The sequence below is a fragment of the Indicator indicator genome, chromosome 30 (genome assembly GCF_027791375.1).
Source record: "Indicator indicator isolate 239-I01 chromosome 30, UM_Iind_1.1, whole genome shotgun sequence".
NCBI lineage: Eukaryota > Metazoa > Chordata > Aves > Piciformes > Indicatoridae > Indicator > Indicator indicator.
This window is the reverse complement of record NC_072039.1, coordinates 1,802,040-1,820,564: the sequence shown is the minus strand read 5'-3', so window position 1 is coordinate 1,820,564 and position 18,525 is coordinate 1,802,040. Positions and strand designations below refer to the sequence as shown.

The window sequence follows — 18,525 nt, the reverse complement described above, 5'->3', positions numbered from 1 at the left end:
GTTGCCTCATGCTGTGGATAAGATCAGCACTGCCAGCATGCCAGGCCGGTGAGCAAGGCAGCCCTGGGATCAATGGGCACAGCCGACGCAGAGCATCCTGGCACGCAGCGTGGCCTGCAAGAGCACAACGATGAGAGTGCCCTGTCCCCTCGCTGGGCACAGCTGCCCTGCTCCCCAGGGCCACGTTCCTGCCTCTGCTGGGTGCACCCAACACAAGCCCACGCGGCACCCGGTCCTTCATAGGCTGCAGTGATGCCTCCGGCCTCTTTCTGATAGATTTCACTGATCTTGGGGCTTCCAAAAGAGATCCCTGCCCCTGTCATTGCAGTTACAGCAGGAATGAGACTCTCAGGCCATGGAACCCCTCAGATCTTTGTACAGCTGAGCAAAGAGGCCCTTTTCCCTCCAGGAGACCCACAGCCCCTCAGCCCTGCAGGGGTGGGCACCATCTGCATTAGCTTGGGTGTTTCAAGGTCACACAGAAGGTCACTGCCATCCCAGAGCTTGCCAAGGTTGTGTCAGGCCTCCTTAGGTGGGGACAACACCTCTGCCTGGCCAGAGCCATGCTTGGGTCCCTGAGGGGTGCTCTGGCAGGAGGACAGGGAGGCAAGCACCCCTTGGGTGCAGCTCCCCTGGTCCCAGAGCAGCTGCGGTTTTGTCGGGGCAGAAATATTCTCCTTGGCTGAGTTTGTGAAGCTCAGCTGAGAATAATACAAGCCTGTGCCTCGTGCTGGGGAGAGCCACTGTGGTGGGACAGATGCCAAAGGTTTGACACTGCTCTGCTGTATCTGAATGTTCATTTTACTCCATGACACCATTATTCACCGGGACCATGTTAACGTCCACTTTGCTTTTGAATCAAGTGCTTCTCAAACCCTGTTAATCCCCAGAGCCTAGACCATGGAGCTGTACTTCAGGAGTCATTGTAATATTGTCTTTTTTTTTTTTTTCTTAATAAAGAGATTGAAATCTGCAGAGTTGTCCTGTCCTGCCCCAGCACCTCCAAACCACGTACCATGAACATCTCTGACTCCTGCCTCACCACCCAGAGCCCTTCCACAACTCTGGGGAGAGCTTACAGCATCCTTTAAAGAACTGATCCCCCTTTTAAAGGGGGCTACAGGGAAGACAGGAAGAACCTTCATCAGGGAATGTGGTGATGGGACAAGGCATAATGGTTTCAAACCGAAAGAGGGGAGATTTGGATTATATTTGGGAAGAAATTCTTCACAGGGTGGTGAGGCACAGCAACAGGTTGTGCAGAGTTGTGGATGTCCCATCCCTGGAAGTGTTCGAGGCCAGGTTGGATGAAGCCTTGAGCAACCTGGGCTAGTGGAAGGTGTCCCTGCCCATGGCAGGAGGTTGGAACTAGACGATCTTGAAGGTCCCTTGCAACCCATTCTCTGAGCTGCTGGGCTGCAGAGGGCCGCCGGGGGCCCATGTTCCCCAGCAGCGCCAGGCCGTGGGTCCGTACCCAATCCCACTAACACAGAGCAAGGGCTGCACAGCCAAGACCCTGCCCTGGCGAGGGCATGGGCAGCCCCAGTACACCCTCCACCCCCCCCGGGAGTGCTCCACCGTCACTGCAGCCCCTCCTGCCTCGGGACCCCCAACTTCGGGAAGATGGCTGGGCCGTATTTACCGGCTCGCCGCCGCCCCGGGAACCCCCCGGGAGACCTAGACCAGTCCTCAGAGCTCCGCCGAAAGCAGAAGCAGCCGTGGCCGTGCGGTACCGGACGCACGCGCCCCGCCACACCAGCTCCCCGGGGCGCCATCAACCCCCGGGCCCGCCAGGCGACCTTGCGGCCTCCGGGAAGGTCGCAGGGAACTGGGCGGGAGCGAGTGGCTGCAGCAGTGGGTGACCTTCCCCGGGGCCTCCACAAGCCCCGCTTCCCCCTCCCCGGCCGGGCGCCAGGCCCGGCCGCAACCCGCTCCCGGGGGCGGTTCGCGCGGCCCCTGGCGCTGCCCCTTTAAGGCGTTGCCGGGGCCGCGGAGGTTGGTCCCGGGCGGCTGCCGTAGCGGCGCGGGGCCGCTGCACCACGTGGGACCGGAGCGGCGCTGTCCTTCGCGGCGGGCGGGCGGGCGCGGGGCTCGGCGCGGCCCCATGGTCATTAAAGCGGACGAGATGCCGCCGGCCGCCGTGCCGGCAGCCGCGCAGGGCGGCGAGCAGCAGGAGCCGGGGCCCCGCGGCAGGAGGCCGGCGGAGACGCAGCAGCGCCCCGGTAAGGGGATCGTCGCGGCTCGGCCGGGACAGGGGCCTTCGATGGGAGCGCGGCTCCGGGAGCGGAGTGGACTGGTGGGGCTGCGATGCCCGTCCCGGGGGGAAAACGTCCCAGCAGGGCAGACCCGCCGTCCCCTTCCCGGCGCCGCCGGCGGACGGGACCCACCTGGGGGGGGGGATCGTGGGGTGACAGCGGAGCGGGGAGCGGGGCCGTCACTGGGACCTGGGGGGCTTCTGTCAACTTGGGCTGCTCGTCCTGTCAGGGAGACCCCGCCGGGGCTGCCCGGGCCTGGCACACCTGCCTCGCCGCGGGGCCGGGTTCCAAGCCCCCCCGCCCGGCTCAGGTTTTTTTCGCGGGGCAGCCGTGTCGGGCCCCGACGGCCGATCCGCGGCTCAGGAAGGCTCCGCGTAGCTCTCACCGGGGCCGCCACCTCCTTGGGGGAGGCCGCTGGCTGCCAGGGCCGGAGGCCGCGGCGCTGGCAGCGGGGCCGGGACGCGTGATTCCTTGCAGCTCGTCCGTGTCCCGGTGAGGCCGAGCCGAAGGACGGGACCTGAGGAAACAGCGAGGGATCGGCCGCGTCCTGAGGCGGCCCCGGCCCGGCGGGGCCTGTCCCGGCGGAGCAGAGAGTCCCGGGCTCCGGTGAAGGTCACCTTCACCGGGCCGCACCACCGCGCGGCCGCGGGGGGGAAGCGCCCGCGCCGGGGCCCCGCAGCTCCCCCGACCGGCCCTGCCGCTGCCCAGGCCCGGGCCTGGCAGGCGACGGAGCGGGCCGAGCCGGGCGATCCACGGGGCCGGGCCTGCCGGTGCTCGTGGCCTTGGCTGCGAGGAAGCGGCTGCCGTTCCTGTCACCGTGCGGGCTGCGGGGCTGTCGCTGGTAGCAGCCGGGGGGCCTGCTGCAGGGCAGGCTTACAGGAACGGTCGGCAGGGCCCGCAGTTCGCTGTGGGCACGTCGGGCAGCCGGGGTGCGGGCACGGCCCCGGTTTTGGCTGTTGGCGTCCCTGCTGTGAGAGGCGGGAGGGAGCTGGCTCTTGCAGGGCGTTTGGCGTGCAGGAGCTGCTGGCACGCTGGGAAGCGCTCAAAAGCAAGAACTTTGCCTTGCCTGGAAAGGGCACATGGTTTGGTCGAGACCTCGGCTGAAAGCTGCTTGCATTAACTCTTTTTTTGCTGCCTGCTCTTACTTGAAACCGGAACCTGAGTGGCTCACACCGGGGTCAAAGTGCAGCCCCACGTCCTGCCTATCCCCAGCACCACCTCCATAGCTTTGGGCGCAGGCTGTGTGAGACTGTCACCTGCTCTGCAGTTTTCTGAGTTTGGTGCATTGTGTCTACAAGAAGTCACGGTCCTGAGCGCTCCTCTCCAGCTCAGCTCTTTTCCCTGACCTTTATTGTGCAAGGGAAAAAAGAGTGGCAGCAGCCATGGCTTGCGGCTGGCCTTCGTCCCGTGCCACGCGGAGCTGCCGAGCGAGTGACCTGCCACTTCCTCCCTCCCCAGGGTTTATGGGGGCCAGGGGAGTTTTTTGAAGTTTGCCACCCAAAGCAAAGTTCAGGGAGCACGCTGGATGCCATTCAGGAGCTGGCAGCAGGCTGCTCAGCACCTCCTGCCCCCTGCGCTGGGTGGAAGGCGGGTGGCCGGTGCCAGCAGCTGGGTTAAAAAGTGATGTGCTCTAATGCCAGCCTCTGCAGATTGCTGAAGGAGCAGGCAGGTGGAAAAATCCTGGGTGTCTTTCAGTGCTCAGTCACCTCCTGGGGCTGGGGAGGAAGGCCCCTGTCCTGCTCTGGAGCCTGGGGCTGGAGTGGTGCGTGGCTCCCAGGCAGAGAGGTGCTGTGCTGCACTGGAGCTGGGGCAGTCTGTCCTCTGGCAGCTGCAGTGGGACAAACTCTGGTTCCTAGGCCTCTGTCAGCCAGGGAACATCAGATCAGGCTCTGCCCTGGTGTACCCAGTGCTGCCTGTGTGGCTCACGGAGCACCCAGCTTGGGCACCCTTCTTTGTCTGGGCAGTGGGCAGGCCCTGAGTGGGCATTTCACTGAGGAAATGCACCCTGCTGCTGTGCTAGGCCTTGAGACTTGGGGTTGTGTTCTCTGACTGGTGAGAGGTGGGAGGGCTGATAAGTGCTTCTCTGTACCTCCAAGCTAGACAAAACCATCAGGGACACTCACGTCATGTGCAGGGACAGACAAAACCAGGGCCAGCTGGGGCTGCTGCAGTGATTTCTGATGGGGGCAGTTACAGGTTTAATCACCTTCCTCATCAGCTAGCATGAGATCAAGGGACAGCCCTGTGGCCAGCCACTCTTGGATTAGTTTTGTTCTTGCACTCGTTGCTGCCTTAGCAGAAGTTTGTCTCCCAGGCCAGTTCAGCAGTGCTTCCAGCTACCATAAGATGCTTTTCAACCTTGACTTGCCCAAAGATTTGCTTTTCCCAGCTAGATCTCTCTGTCCCTGTGCTTCCAGCCACCCATATCTTCAGCCACATCTTCTGTCAAGAAAGCAGAGGATGCAGGTGGTAGTGGGAAACTGCTGTGGAGGCACACGTGTGGCTGTGCACTAGGAACAAGGTCAGGAGGCTGATTCTTAATCTGGGGATCTGCTATCTCTGTCTGTCGCCCGACCTTGGAGGCTTGGAAAGGGCTGATCTGCTGGCAGCTGGGCTTTTAATGTGCAGTTTGAATAGGCACTTGGGGGAGAGAATCAGAGGAACATTGTGCAAGAGAAATCTGATCCCTGCTACAAGGGTAAGGAGAGGAAAGGAGCCTGATAACGCAGCGTCTGTGCAGCAGGATGGGCTATGGGAGCCCAGGGGATCGTGTCTGGGGTGGTTCTGCCAGTGAGATAAGAGTGCTGAGCTCCTGCTGGAAGCTCACTGCTCTGCCTGAGCAGCCCTGCTCGTGGGTTTCCCAGCTGAAGAGTGGAAGTAAGTAGGTCAGGAGCATGCACCTAGATAAATCCACCTGCAGCACTGCCTCCTGCACAGCAAACCCAGCCTTGTGTGGAGACTCCTGGGTTTGCTGAACTTGGCTTCTCACCCCTCTCCTGCCACAGCTTTCCAGCACTCACTCTGCTCCCTTCCATTGTGCTCTGTTGGTTCTCCTAGAAAGCTGTCACTCCCCAGAGCTTGAAAGGTCTGATTTTTGTGTGTGCTTTAATTTGCATTGGAGGAGTAAAACCAAGTCCCTGGGGCAGTGCCTGGACAGAGCACAAAAGCTGATCAGCAGAGCATGGCTGCTCCTGTGGTGGTGGCTGTGGCTTTTTGGAAGCAGGTCACTTTTCCACCAGTAGTAGCAAGGCTGTCCAAGGGTCAGTGCTTGGTTCTCACCTCCCAGCAGCACATGGCTGGTGCAGCAGAGCTGGCTCATGCCCCTTTGCCAGCTGAACTTTCTGCTGCATTCCACCTTTTTAAGGTTAGTGAGCCTGGGAGGAGTGGTTGTCTGGCATTTTGTTGACACTGCAGCATAGATGTGCTCACAGAGGTGACAAACCCTGCGTGTCCCACCTCTGGGTGGGACATCTGTGCTGGCAGAGGTAAGCTCCTTTCTCAAGCTGAAGAAATAACTGCTGCTCATAGCTGCCTGACTGGTCCTGAGGGAAGAATCCTGTGAAGCAAGCCCTGAAGAGAGGTCCCCTCCAGCAAAGTGACATTACACTAATGGCTCAGCTTTAAAAACCATTTCCTTGGTTTGCCCTTCTCCTCTCTTTAAAGTTCTGCTGCAACCTGTTGACAGAGCTGCAGGCTCAGAGCACTGTTGTGTAGTTACTGCCCAGCAACATAAAGCTGCAGGAGGGTGACTCCTGCCCTGCTTGCCTGCAGCTCCTGTGGGTGGGATTAGCCTGATTCCAGCCCTGCTTCCCAGGCTCTCCCTTGCTGCCCTCCTGCTGGGCTGGTTGGCACTGGAGGTGGTGGTGTGGATGTTGCCTGGTAGCTGCATGGCACTGGAGGTGGTGGTGTGGATGTTGCCTGGTAGCTGCGTGGCACTGGAGGTGGTGATATGGATGCTGCCTGTCAGTGAGTGGTGCCCTGCAAGCAGATGTGGGGGGGCAAGGCAAGGCTCTGAGTTTGCTGGCAGAGGTGCCAAAGCCTCTGCTAGCCTCTGCTAGCCTGAACACTCAGTGTGCAGGTTAAGGTGGGCTGTGCTGCCAGCTTGGGTTGTGGTGAGGTAGGACAGGGTGCTCAGTGTCCCCGGCAGAGCTGTTTCTGTGGGATGAGAGAGAGTTTCCCAGGCTGCTGCTGGCCTGGGGCAGCTGTGGGCAGCTGGCACAGGGCTGGCTGAGTGGGAGGCTGTGGGCTAATTGGCACATCTGTGCCACAGGATGCAGGAAGGCAGAAAGAGCTGCTGGGCACAACATCACAGCCATCAGGTCTCCCATGCAAACCCCACCCAGAGCTCCCTGCTGTCACCTCCGTGCGTCCTGGGCTCCACATGAAGATCTGGGGAGGGTCTGGCAGGGTCTTCCCAGGCTTGTGCTGTGTGAAGTCCTCTCCAGAGCTGCTGTGGCTGCAGTGAGAGGGCAGTGTGGGGTGAAGCTGGAGCAGCACTGTGGAGCTGTGGCTGCTCCTGTCTGCAAGCCTGATGCTCTGCTGGGCACGTGGGGTCCATTGTCGTGGGCTCTCCTGGGAGGTCTCTGCAGCCTGCTGAAGCTAAAGTGTGTGCAGAATAAAATACACCTCTGGCAGAGTCCTCAGCTGATGATTGGTGTCTGAAATGTGATTCCTTCATCCACATCTCTTCCTTGGACTTTGAGAAACATGCTCTTCCTAGCAGAGTTGGTGTTTTTGTTGGTGCTGATCTTTGCCCTTTGCCTTAGGTCCTACTCTTTGCTCCCAGTCTGGGTGGTGTTTGAGTTACAGGTTGCTGGAGGAGGGTCACCCAGCCAGCTTGTTTCAGGACTAAGCTTCCAGAGCTTTGAGCAGATGGAAAGCTTGCACAGGGGTTTGAGTGTGGTTCCCAGGTGTGGAAAGCACAGTGTGGGTAACTCGGGGTGCCAGATGCAAAGCAGGAGGTGTTTTGGTGCCTGTAAGTGCCTGAGCCTGCAGCTGTGGGACCCTGTGAGTGCTCCAGGGCACAGCTGTGGTGCACAAGTCCAGCACCAACATGAACACAGAAAAGCCACAAACTCCTGAGCAGGCTGGAATGTGGCTGGAGCTACTTAAGTCTGCACCAGCCAAACTTTACTCTGAATGCACAGGGGCTAAGAATGAGCAATTCCTTCACTTGCCACCCATGGGTTGTTGGTGCCACAGCAACCCAGTGAGCCCAGGGCCCTGCTGAGAGCCACAGGCTGCAGTCCAGTCCCTGGCACTGGAAGGTAACCGTGGTACTCATCCCTCTGCCCACAGATGGGTTATAACCAGCCAGAGCTTCCTGAGCAGCTCAGAGGACTCACTGTGGTGCTTGGTAAAGAGCTGCTTGTGGCACCTAAAGTGTTGGAGGTTTCAGGGAAGCTGTGGTTTCCGTGGAGGAGGTGGAAGGAGGCTCCTCTGCCATGTCTCCCAGCTCCCTGATGGGATGGGCTGTCCTGCAGAAACCATTCCACGAGGGCCATCTCTGGAGGTGATGCCTGTTTGTTTAGTCAGTTTATTTAAGGTTCATTAAACTGTTTATGTTCATTTATTATTCATCTGAATCATCATTTACATTTGCTCTGTTGCCACCAGCCTGCAGTGTTAGAGCTGGCGTGCACCGCCCTGCTCACAACCTGCTTTGGCTTGAGCTGAAGAAGTGCTGCTCAGGTTCGTGAGGCCTCCTGAGCAGGAAGAGATTTTTGCCTCTTCTCAGAGGCCTCTTTGTAAGGAGGAAGAGTTGAAGCTATTAATACTTCTAAAGTCATTCAGAAGGCATCAGAAAAACTCGAGTTACCAATGCTGATGTGAGCTGAAAGCTGATGCTGGCTCCTAAGGCCCAGGGGTGCCTTGTTTTGGGGCTCCCAGGCCAAGGAGCCAACCCCAGGGCTCCTTGCTTCTTGGGACAGCAACTCAAAGGAGCTGGAGTGGGAGAGAGACTCTCTTCAGATTCTTCTTCTCTTTCAAGGGACACCAGAAGCTGGTCAGGTTTTTCTGTTGTCTGTCTTTCAGCTGGTTTCTGCCCTGGGAGCATGCAGATGGCTTGCTGGCATGGAGGCTCCAGGGGCTGCTCCTGACCTTCCCAGGGCTGCCTTTGGAGGAGGGATTGCCCTTTCTCCATGTGTGCTGTGCTGGCCTTCAGCAAGGGCTCACATGAGCTGTGTGCTCTTGGCTTTGAGTTTTGACATCCTGTGCTGGGGATGTGGCACGTGTTTACCTTCTGCCCAGTGCAGTGTTGTGCTCCTTCCCATTCCCAGAGGCATGCTGAGTGCCTGGGAGCCCTGCCAGGGAAGCCTGTGCTGGAACCTGGGCTGCCCAGGATGGGGGAGCTGTCAGGTTTGCTAAGCAGGCACCTGGGCTTTCCTGAGCAGGGCCAGGGCCTGCTGGGTCACTTTCTTGCACATCACATCCCATGTTTGAGACTCTTGGCATGTCTCCTGGGAAATCAGAGCCCCCAAAGGGACCCAAGTAGTTGGTATGGATGGATGCTGGTGGGGCCTCGAGGCCTGGCAATGCTGCTAGGAGAAGGCAAGTAGCTGGTGGCATTCTGTGACCTGCTCTGCTGCAGCCTCCCTGGGGCACTTGGTGCTTGCAGAAGCCTCCAGCTCCATGAATCCCTGCTCCATTTGCTGGGATTTCTTACATGAGCGTGGGGAGAGGAGAGGCATTAGGGGATGGGCTGTGTGGTTTGTGGTTTGTTTGTGTCTGATATGGCAGAGCAGTGGGGAGAGGACAGAAAATTCCGCCTGGATTCTCCCTGCCCGGCTGTTTTGTGCTCTCCTGCTTAGTATGGATGGCTGTGCCCGGGCCCAGGCGTGCCATAGTAACTGCCCTGGCCTTGGCATTCAGTGCAGCTGGCAGGGCTGCCAGCCCCGGGGTGCCCCAGCGCCCGTCCCGTGGTGCACTGCTGCAGCTCTCCAGCTTGGGCTATTTATAACCAGGCTGGGCTGCCGCGGTGGGGCGGGCACCCCCCTGCCAGCCTGCCCCACGGGCCTCTCAGGCACACCTCTGGTCTGGCTCTGGCACGGCAGGCACAGGAGAGCTTCAGCCCCAGGGAGCTGCCTGTGGGCTCCGTGGGTGTGCCGGTGGGAGCGTGGCGGAGGGGCGAAGGCCTGCAGCGGGTGAAGGTCACCGGCTGGCACCGGGGGAGAGCTGCTGCGAGCCTGGTGCCTGGGTTTGGTGAGCAAGCAGGGGGTGAGCTTGGTGTGCAGGGCACCGTGTGAAGCCAGCTGCCAGGCCTCTGCCTCCTGCCACCCTGGGGACGAGAAGGAGCTGCCTCTGGACCGCGGGAGCAGGCGAGCAGGTCCGGGCTGCGGAGGGCAAGGGCTGGCGCCTGGGAGTGTGCCTGGTGGGGACCTCGGCACCCGAGTGCCAGCAGCACAGACTGTCTAGCCCGGTGCTGTAGGAGCCAGGCTGCCTGCGAGCATGGGGAACAGCCTCTTTGCCAACTGCTGCAGGCATGTCACCGAGCTGATCTTCCAGCCACGCCGCTCTGACTCGCCCGATGAGAGGTCTCCGCTCTTACCGAAGCCTCCTGCCGGCTGCCCGCAGGGCCCGGGAGCTGCCCGGTGTGCCAGGCTCTATCCAGACATCATCCCCAGCACGGCCGTGACGGGAAGCCTGCAGGACCGCCCTCGGCACATCCAAGACCCGTCCAGGGCCGAGGCTGATGGAGGATCGGTGGTGGTCTGTGCTGAGAGCCCTTTGGGAGCCGTGCCTGGCACCGTGGGCCCTTCCTGGCGGGCAGCGGCTGCCCTTCCAGCTGACCTTGGGGCTGATCATGCTCAGTCGCTCCAGGCCTGCCAGAGCTGTGTGAAACTTGAGGACAGTGGCTCAGGCCATGGATCCTGCCGCCGGGAAGGGCAGGTGGCAGCAGCTGGTGGGGGAGATGCAGCCTCTGGAGCAGCCTCATGTTTGGACACAGCCTCAGTGGGACCAGACGGGGTGCTGAGCTGGGGGGGTACTGCTGCCTCCCTGGGGAGCCCTGGGACACCTTCCTCTGCTCTGCCAGCAAGCGTGGGGAAAACCTGCCCAGCCCAAAGGAGAGTTGTGCCACCTCTCCCCACCAGTGAGCTGTCACCTAAGGCCCAGGACACAGGCCCTGGTGGCAGGCTAGGCTGGGATCCTGTCCCTCAGGTGCTGGCACTGCCCACAAAGCAGCAGCAGCAGCAGAAGAAAAGGAGGAAGAAAAAGAAGCTCACACTTCTAGGTGCTCAGCAGCCTGGCACTGGTGTGCTTCCTGTAGCCAGATACTGTGTGCCTGTGCTGGGGGTGGGTGGCAGGCACTGTGTGCCCATGGGATGGGGCAGAGGGGACAGGAGGTGGTGTCCTGACCTCACAGGAGGAGAAAAGGAGAAAGGTGGTGAGATGTCCCACCCCGGGTGTACCACAGAGGGACCTGCCTGTGCCTTGCCCACCTCAGCAAAGCAAACATGAAGGCTTTTGCTTGGTTTTGCCTTAATTCATCAGGCAAATCCTTCTGGTGTGTGACTGCAGACACAGGCCTCTGGGGTGGCTCTGCCAGGGCAGGGAGCAGTGGGGGACAGTGAGGGACACAGCAGTGTTGGCTCACAGCCTTTGGCTCACAGATCAGGGGAGATGCCCAGGCTGTGGGGATGGCGCAGCTCTGCAGCTGCCCTGGGCACAGGGATGAGCTGTTCCTTCTCCTCCTCCTCCTCTCCATGCATCTTTCCAGTGCTGTGGGGACAGTGGGGCCCTGGCCACTTGCTGTGGTGTGGGATGGGAGCAGCTGCTGGGCCCCATCCTGCTCTGCTCTGCTCCCACTTCTCCATGAACTGGCACAGCACGGCTGGAGTCCATGCCAGTCACTGCCATGTGCCACCACATTGTAACACAGAGTGGGTTTTGTCCTTGCCAGCTCAGGCTATTAGATTTTAAGTCTCAAGGTCAAATTCTGTCTTTCTGTCACTAGATTTCATTTTTCTTCAATGTGTGCAGTGAATTTTGGCCTCAAACTCTCTTTTGCTGGGGATGTGCAGAGAGGCAGCCCCGAGCTGGCTGCTTGGTGTCTGCTTCAGCTCCTTGCTTGCTTTCTGTGTGCCAGCAGCAGATGTTGGAGCTGCAGGCACAGCTGGCTGGGAGACTGCAGGAACTGTCTGATGCTGCTCAGAATTCCAAGTACCTTGGAGGAGAGAAAGGCAGAATTTGGGCCTCAGAATGCCCCTGGAGCTGCTAACAAGGAGCACTCCTGAGCTCAGTGATGGAAGGGGTTTGGGTTTCACCTTCAGTCTTGTGCCTCTACACCTCCAGCGCTGCTGACTGCAGGGCTGGAGACTCCATCTCCAGAGCAGTCCCTGCAGAGCAGCTGAGCTCACAGCAGCCTAATGTGGCTGTCTTTGAGCTGCTAAGCTCAGAAAAGGATTAGTGACTGACTTGGCTTCAGCAGCTTTGTCTGAGCATTAATTGGTCATTAACAAAGGCTCTCCTGAGCTCTGCTCTTTGTCGTGGTCCACAGCCAGCAGCGTTCAGGTTGGGGTGAGCACCCTCCTCCATGCCAGGGGCCTGGCTGGTTGGGCTAGAGGTGCCCACCAGCTGTGCAGGAGGTGTGAGTGGAGCAGGGGCTGGCACCTGGGTGTGTGCTCCTCCTCCAGGGGCACAGATGAGACTTGATCCTTGTCCTGTTCCTCTCTGCCAGGTGTGAGCCGCAGCCGGGCAAGCGTGGGTCGATGCCTGGGGTGAGGGGGTGCCTGTGCCACCTCCTCCCTCAGCCAGCTCTGCTTTGCCTGGGTCTTGCCTGTGCTGGATGCTTGCTCAGGCTGTGCTGGGAGCCTGCTGGGAACATGGTGTTACAGCTGGGCTGGCAGCCAGCAGCTCAGAAGCCTGGGCTGAGCCCCAGGGCAGGAGGGTCCTTGCTGGGTGGCTGGCACATCCCTGGGGGTGCTGGGGGGAAGCTGGAGGTCACAGCCTTTGGCTGAGGCTGCAAAACCTCTGTTTTGAGGCTGATGTGTCCTGGGAGGCATCTCCTGGCCCGGGAGGAGTGGCCAGGCAGTGCTGCTGGAGCGGGTGGGACAGGTTCCTGTGACTCAGCCACCTCCCCTGGCACCAGCCAGGGCACAGAGCTGCTCCTGCAGGTGGGACACAGCTGCTGGGGCTTGAGCTGAGAGTGAGTGACAGAGGGGAGGGCTCTGCAGGTGCCTTCCAGGTTGCTCTTCCTGCCGTCCTGGCCGTGCTGTCGCTGTGTGCCTGGTGGCTTTGCCTCCCTCTCCCTGCTGGCACCGCTGAGGCCATGGCACAGTTGGCCTGTGGTGAGCACTGAGAACTGGTGACCCACTTCGAGGCAGGTGGGTGCAGCTCTGCTCCCTGCAGGGAGAGCACATGCCATGAGTCAGCACCCAGCAGGCAAGCTCCTGGCTCCCTGTGATGCCATCAGCTGGGCTGGGAACAAAACGCTGCTGGAACTCCCCTGTTCCGCGAGAGCCTCACTGGCCTTGGGTCACAGCTGGGCTTGCTCAGTCTGGGCTTAGCCTGGGTTTGTAAACTGCAGGCAGTGCTGGCTAGAGCTGGATCTCCTGAGCTGGCATCAGGAGAGGTGGAGGTGTTGTCTCTACACGTCTGTTCTGCTGCAGAGCGCAGAGCTGCACCAGCCCTGGCTGCACTCAGCTGGGGAAGGAGGGGTGGCAGGGGAGAGTGCTGTGTGTTCAGGGATCCTGCCCTGCTGGGTGAGCAGGGGCTGGACCAAGCCTGGCTGGGGAGCCTGCGGAGTTGTCCTGTTGGTGATGCTGGGATCCCAGGTGCAGCTCCTCTGCAGCAGCTCCTCTGCAGCAGCAGCTCCTCCGCTCTCCCTCCTCGTCACTGCGTGTTCAGGCAGCCCAGGAGGGTGGCTGTGCTGGCTGCAGGGTGTGACAAAGGGCTGTCCCCAGCCCTCCGGGCATGCTGTGGTTTTTCTGAAACCACATCTCTCAGGGCAAATTTGTGTGGAGCTTTTCTTCCTCCTTTTGCAGCTTGCCAGAGCCAGGCCTCTCCCTGGGCTTGCCTCTGGTGTCATCTGTCAAAGAAATGAACGGCTGGTGCTGGGGACATGCAGAGAGGGAGAGGGAAAGGGAGCAGCAGCTGCTGAGGGGCTGGAGGCAGCAGGGGCTGCTCAGGTAGCTCTCTTAGAGCTGCCTTTTGGAGCAGCTCTGCTTTCCTTGGGTTCCATCCTGCCTTTCACCCTGTCCTGATTCAGCCCTGGCAGTGTCTCTGCAGCAGGTCTGCTGCTGCCAGCTGTGGTGTGTGACCCTCTGGGGACACCCCAGCAGGTTCTGTCGCTGCAGCCTCACGTTGGCTGCAGAGATGTGCAGGGGATGCAGCATTGCCACCCCTGTTCTCACAGCAGGTGGCTCTTGAGTGGCTTTCTGAGCTGCTGGAGCAGTTGGGGCTGATGGGTGAGTGCCAGCCAGGAGAGCTTCAGGTCTTGAAGCTGCAGCACCAGTCTGTGTGTCAGGAGTGATGGTAGGGGGGAGCTGCCAGCTCCTCTGGAGCACAGCTGGGCTGGCACTGCTGTCTTGCTAGGAGGTGAGGAGGAGGAGGAGGAGGAGGAAGGAGTCCTGCCAGACAGAGCTGGCTGGAGGGCTGCAGCTTGGTGCTTGGCAGCTTCAGGATATTATTCTGGCTTTGAGCTGCCCTGACCCCATGCAGCCTTTTGGAAAGGCTGTTCCCAGTGCTGGGGAAAGGCCTTGGCCTGCTCTGGGTGCCTGGGAGCACCAAGCTGGAACCACCATGTGTGACTTTGGAGGTCAGTGCCAGGGTGTGCATGGCTGGGACAGATGGGACAGGACAGCTGTGCCAACAACACACCTGGTGGGGCACAGCACCTGCTCCCTGCCAGCCTTCACTGCTCAGGGTGGGCAGGTCAGAGCAGTGCCCAGCTCCCACACTGGGGCCAAGGGGCTCTCTTCCCTCTCCCAGAGGCTGCCACCAGTGGCTCTCTCCACTCTTCCAGCTTGTCCTGGCAGCACCTTGGTCCAGCAATGCAGTGTCTCCTCTGCAGCATCCTCCCCAGCCCAGTGTGGTGGCTGCAGGCTGCTGTAGGAGACCTGCAGCTTCCTCAGTCTTCTCTGACACCATCCACTTTAAGTGGAAACGAAACCAACCCCCTGTGTGAGCAGGGAGGGAGGTGCAGAGAGCTCCCCATGACACAACTGAAGTGTCAGCACCTTCTCTGGAGCAGAACTGCCTGGGCAGAGCCTCACCCTGGCACCAAGGCATCTGCAGGAGGTATGCTGGAAATGCAGAGGGTGCCCAGACACAGGCAGGGCTGTGGGAGCTGTTTGTGTGCTGCTGGAGGAACCTGGCTGCTGCCATGTGCTGTGAGCTCAGCAGCACAGCTGTGGCTCTGCCTCCCGTCCCTGGCTGGGCAGCAGCACCCAGGAGGGGCTGGAGCTGTGTCATGTGCTGGTGCAGAGGTGCCAGCTGCCTCTGGCCACCCAGCAGCACCACCCCCTCTCTTTAACTGGGGTGCTTATTGATGCTGGGCTGTGGTGTGCACGCTGACCCAGCTTTCCTGCCTCCCTGCCCTCTCTGCCTGGGCTTGGTGGAAGATGCCAACCCCCAGGCCTTAGCTGTGCTGTCAGGGGCAGGTCTTGGCACTCCTGGCTCTGACAAACACCCAGTGCAGAATAAAAAACCTTTCAAGCCCTGCCTGCTTGGGCTGGCCAGGGGATGGGGAGGTTGTCCACAGGCAGTCTCTCTGACCACACCAAGAGGACCATCAGTTGGCTCAGGCCTTGTCTAAACTTCTCTCTTCCTGCCCAGAGCACCCTTCTGGCATGGCATTGATGAATGGCAGCGGCCCACACGAGAACCTCAAGGGTGAGAAGGATGCCAGGCAGAATGGGCACGAGGAGGCTGACCCAGGAGAAGATGGGAATGACCAGGAGGTGATTGTCATCCAGGACACAGGATTCACCGTCAAGATCTGCGCCCCGGGGATAGAGCCCTTCTCCCTGCAGGTACCCCTGGGGCTGGGCAGGGCACAGAGCCAGGGCACACCCAGCACTCTCCCTCCAGCCAAGGGGGGGCAAGGAGCTGTGCCCAGGGAGCCCCCGTGGTCTGGGCAGTGCCTTCAGGCTGCTCCCAGCTCCTTGACTTGTCCATCCCCCAATGGGATGGAGTGGGGAAAGAGGCAGCAAAGTGTGGAGGGTGCAGGAGAGAGGCTGCCTGGCCAGCTGGCTTCTAGAGAGGAGGAGATGTGAGCAGCAGGCTGGGGCAGGAGCCTGCAGGGACTCTGCAAGGTCAGGGAGGGTGTTCTGCTCCAGATCCCAGGTGTGGAGCAAGGGGAGGAGGAACTGGCTGAGGTGTAGCTGCTTGCCCATCACAGAGGGGCTCCAGTATGGAGCTGAGCACAGGGAAAGTGACATTCCCATGCCTGGGCATGGTTCTCAGGAAGGGAAGGTCCCTTGCTGGCCTGACAGCTGCTTCAGGCTGCTCTGGGTTTGGAGCCACCAGAGGTGCTAGCACAGCTCAGGGAGCTCAGGCAGCAGCCTGAAGCTCCAGGAAACAATGCTGCCTGTGCTTCCCCTCTGCATGTGTCGTGTGGACAGTGTTGTGCTGCCAGCTGAGGACGGGCTCGGGCATGCCTGGCTGATACTCTGCCCCCAGAGCCATGGGCACCAAGTGCCTCTCATTGCAGGGAGAGGCATCTGGAGCTAAACCCAGTGGGAAGCCTTATCTCCCTGAGACTGGCAGAGAGTGCCAACTGCCAGCCCCTGTGGAACGAGCTGTACCACAGCCCAGCTTTCCTCTCCTCTAATCCCCTTGGCTCTTGGTGTTAATAAGCTAACAATAGCAGCCCGTGGTGGCCAGAGCTGCTTATGGAAACCACCCTGAGTGCTCCCAGCCAGCAGTGTCAGTGCTGCTGCAGCACAGGGCTAGGACAGCAGCACCTCTGGGACAGTTCTTGCCTCACAGGAGCCTTGTGCTTGCTGGTGGCATGCCCTGGAAGGGTGGCATGGGCACAGACATACCACGCTGGGGTCCCTCTGCCACAGGCATCGTTCAAAGCCTTGCTGCAGGTGTGCAGTGTGAACGGATAAGGGCAGAGCCCCCACCACTTACTGTTCCTTCACTGCCCTCTCTGCCACTTCAGTCCCAGGGCAAGTTCTTGGCACAGTGCCAGGCTGTGACATCTCCAGGATGGAGCTGGTGTGGCTGACCCTGCCCTCCCAGCAGGGATCACCTAGGAGGGAGAGCTGCAGTCTGCCTTTCCAAGCCTGGAGAGGCACAAGAGGTGTTCTGAGTCTGCAGCAGAGGGACAGAATTTGGCAAGGATTGAGAATGACTGTCTGGGTTCTCCCCTTCTCAAGGTCTCTCCTCAAGAGATGGTGCAAGAGATCCACCAGGTTCTGATGGACCGTGAGGACACCTGCCACAGGACCTGCTTCTCCCTGCAGCTGGATGGCAACGTCCTGGATAACTTTGCTGAGCTGAAAACCATCGAAGGGCTGCAGGAGGGCTCGCTGCTGAAAGTGGTGGAAGGCAAGTTCCTGCAGCCTGGGGAGGCAGGCATGGTTCTGACCACCTGGCAGCCCTTGCCCCCTGGTTCCTTTGTGAGCCAGAGGAGCAGGCAGCTGTGAGATTCCAGTCTCTCCCCTTCCTTCTCACCCACCAGAGCCCTACACGGTGCGGGAGGCCAGGATCCATGTGCGCCACATCCGGGACCTGCTGAAGAGCCTCGACCCATCAGATGCTTTCAATGGTGTGGACTGTAACTCACTGTCCTTCCTCAGTGTTTTCACTGAAGGAGACCTGGGAGGTATGGAGCTGAAAGGCTTCTCTGGTGTGGTCAGCATTTCCCTTCCCTTCCCTGGCTCCTTGCTTGGTTCAAACACATCCCAGCACTCGGCTGTCCCACGTTGCTCGGGAGTGCAGAGGAGCACTGGGGGCACTCCTGCACTCCTCCTTGGCTAGAGGCTGGAGGAGGGAATGCTGGGTTTTGCAGCACTGTCTTTCTGTCTCTGTCCATTCCAGACAGTGGCAAAAGGAAGAAGAAAGGTACCGAAATGGAACAAATTGACTGCACCCCTCCTGAACATATCCTGCCAGGTAGCAAAGAGAGACCCCTGTGTGCCCTTCAGCCCCAGAACAGAGACTGGAAGGTAGAGTTCTCCTGTGTCATTCAAACAGCTATGGGCACGTTCCTTGCAGCAGACTGGTGCTCAGGGCCTGGAAGCTGCACTGGACTTTGGGATTTGCTCTGTTTGATGCTTAATGAGTGCTGGAACAGCACTGATTAGCCAAAGGAATAAAGTCCAAGAGCTTGTGTGCAGAGTGCTGGACACTGACTCTGGACACCTGCAGGGTGTCAAATGGCCACTTGTGGTGGGGGGGTGGCAGGGAGGGGAGAGCTCTGCTCCTCTGTAGAGTGCTGGAGACAGGATCTGCACATCCCCACAAATTATCCTTGGCTTTCCCATACCCTCCCACTTGGATTCCAGTTCAGAAGCTGCCATTTGAAAACCAGTATGGCAAGAAATCCATACCTTGTGCAGCCCAGAGGCCCAGGGTGCCTGTTTCCACCCCTGTGTTATGGGGTGGAAGGCAGCAGACAGAGGGGGATTAGAGAGCTGCAGCAGCTGAGGAAGGCCCTGCCCTGAGCCCAGCTTCTGCTGTAAGCTCTGGGACTGGATCCGAGCGAGAGCGGCAGGTCAAAGGAGCGCTCTGGAACTCCAGGGAGTTCATTCCTGCTGACCAAGCTGCTGCTGCTGTTGTGTTCTCCTGTAGCCTTTGCAGTGCCTAAAGGTCTTGACCATGAGTGGCTGGAACCCTCCTCCTGGTAACCGGAAGATGCACGGGGACCTGATGTACCTCTACGTCATCACGGTGGAGGACCGGCACGTCAGCATCACCGCCTCCACCAGAGGCTTCTACTTGAACCAGTGAGTGGCTGTGCCTGCCCTGCCCTGCCCTGCCCTGCAGCAGGGAGCTCCTGACAGCCAGCTAGGGAAGAGCCCACAAACAAACAGAACCACAGAGGTTGGAAAGGACCTCCAGAAATCATCCGGTCCGACTCCCCTGCCAGAGCAGGAGCACCCAGGGTAGTCTGCACAGGAATGCATCCAGGGTGGGTTTGGAAAGTCTCCAGAGAAGGAGACTCCACAACCTCTCTGGGCAGCCTGCTCCAGGGCTCTGTCACCCTCACCGGAAAGAAGTTTCTCCTCATGTTGAGCTGAAACCTTCTCTGTACCAGTTTGTATCCATTGGTCCTTGTCTTATCACTGTGAACCACTGAAAAGAGCCTGCCCCCCTGCAC

The 18,525-nt window shown here is 59.8% G+C and overlaps 1 protein-coding gene across 1 annotated transcript in view; it reads left to right on the top strand.

Moving 5' to 3' along the window:
* The first annotated feature begins 2,104 nt into the window (after positions 1-2,104).
* The window catches only part of CLUH (clustered mitochondria homolog), a 39,855-nt gene continuing 23,434 nt past the window's right edge, over positions 2,105-18,525 (top strand). Inside the window, exons 1-6 of the mRNA XM_054394145.1 lie at positions 2,105-2,222; positions 15,030-15,226; positions 16,580-16,751; positions 16,885-17,028; positions 17,244-17,371; positions 17,997-18,151. Coding sequence (XP_054250120.1) covers positions 2,105-2,222; positions 15,030-15,226; positions 16,580-16,751; positions 16,885-17,028; positions 17,244-17,371; positions 17,997-18,151 — 914 coding nt within the window. The remainder of the gene's footprint in view (positions 2,223-15,029; positions 15,227-16,579; positions 16,752-16,884; positions 17,029-17,243; positions 17,372-17,996; positions 18,152-18,525) is intronic.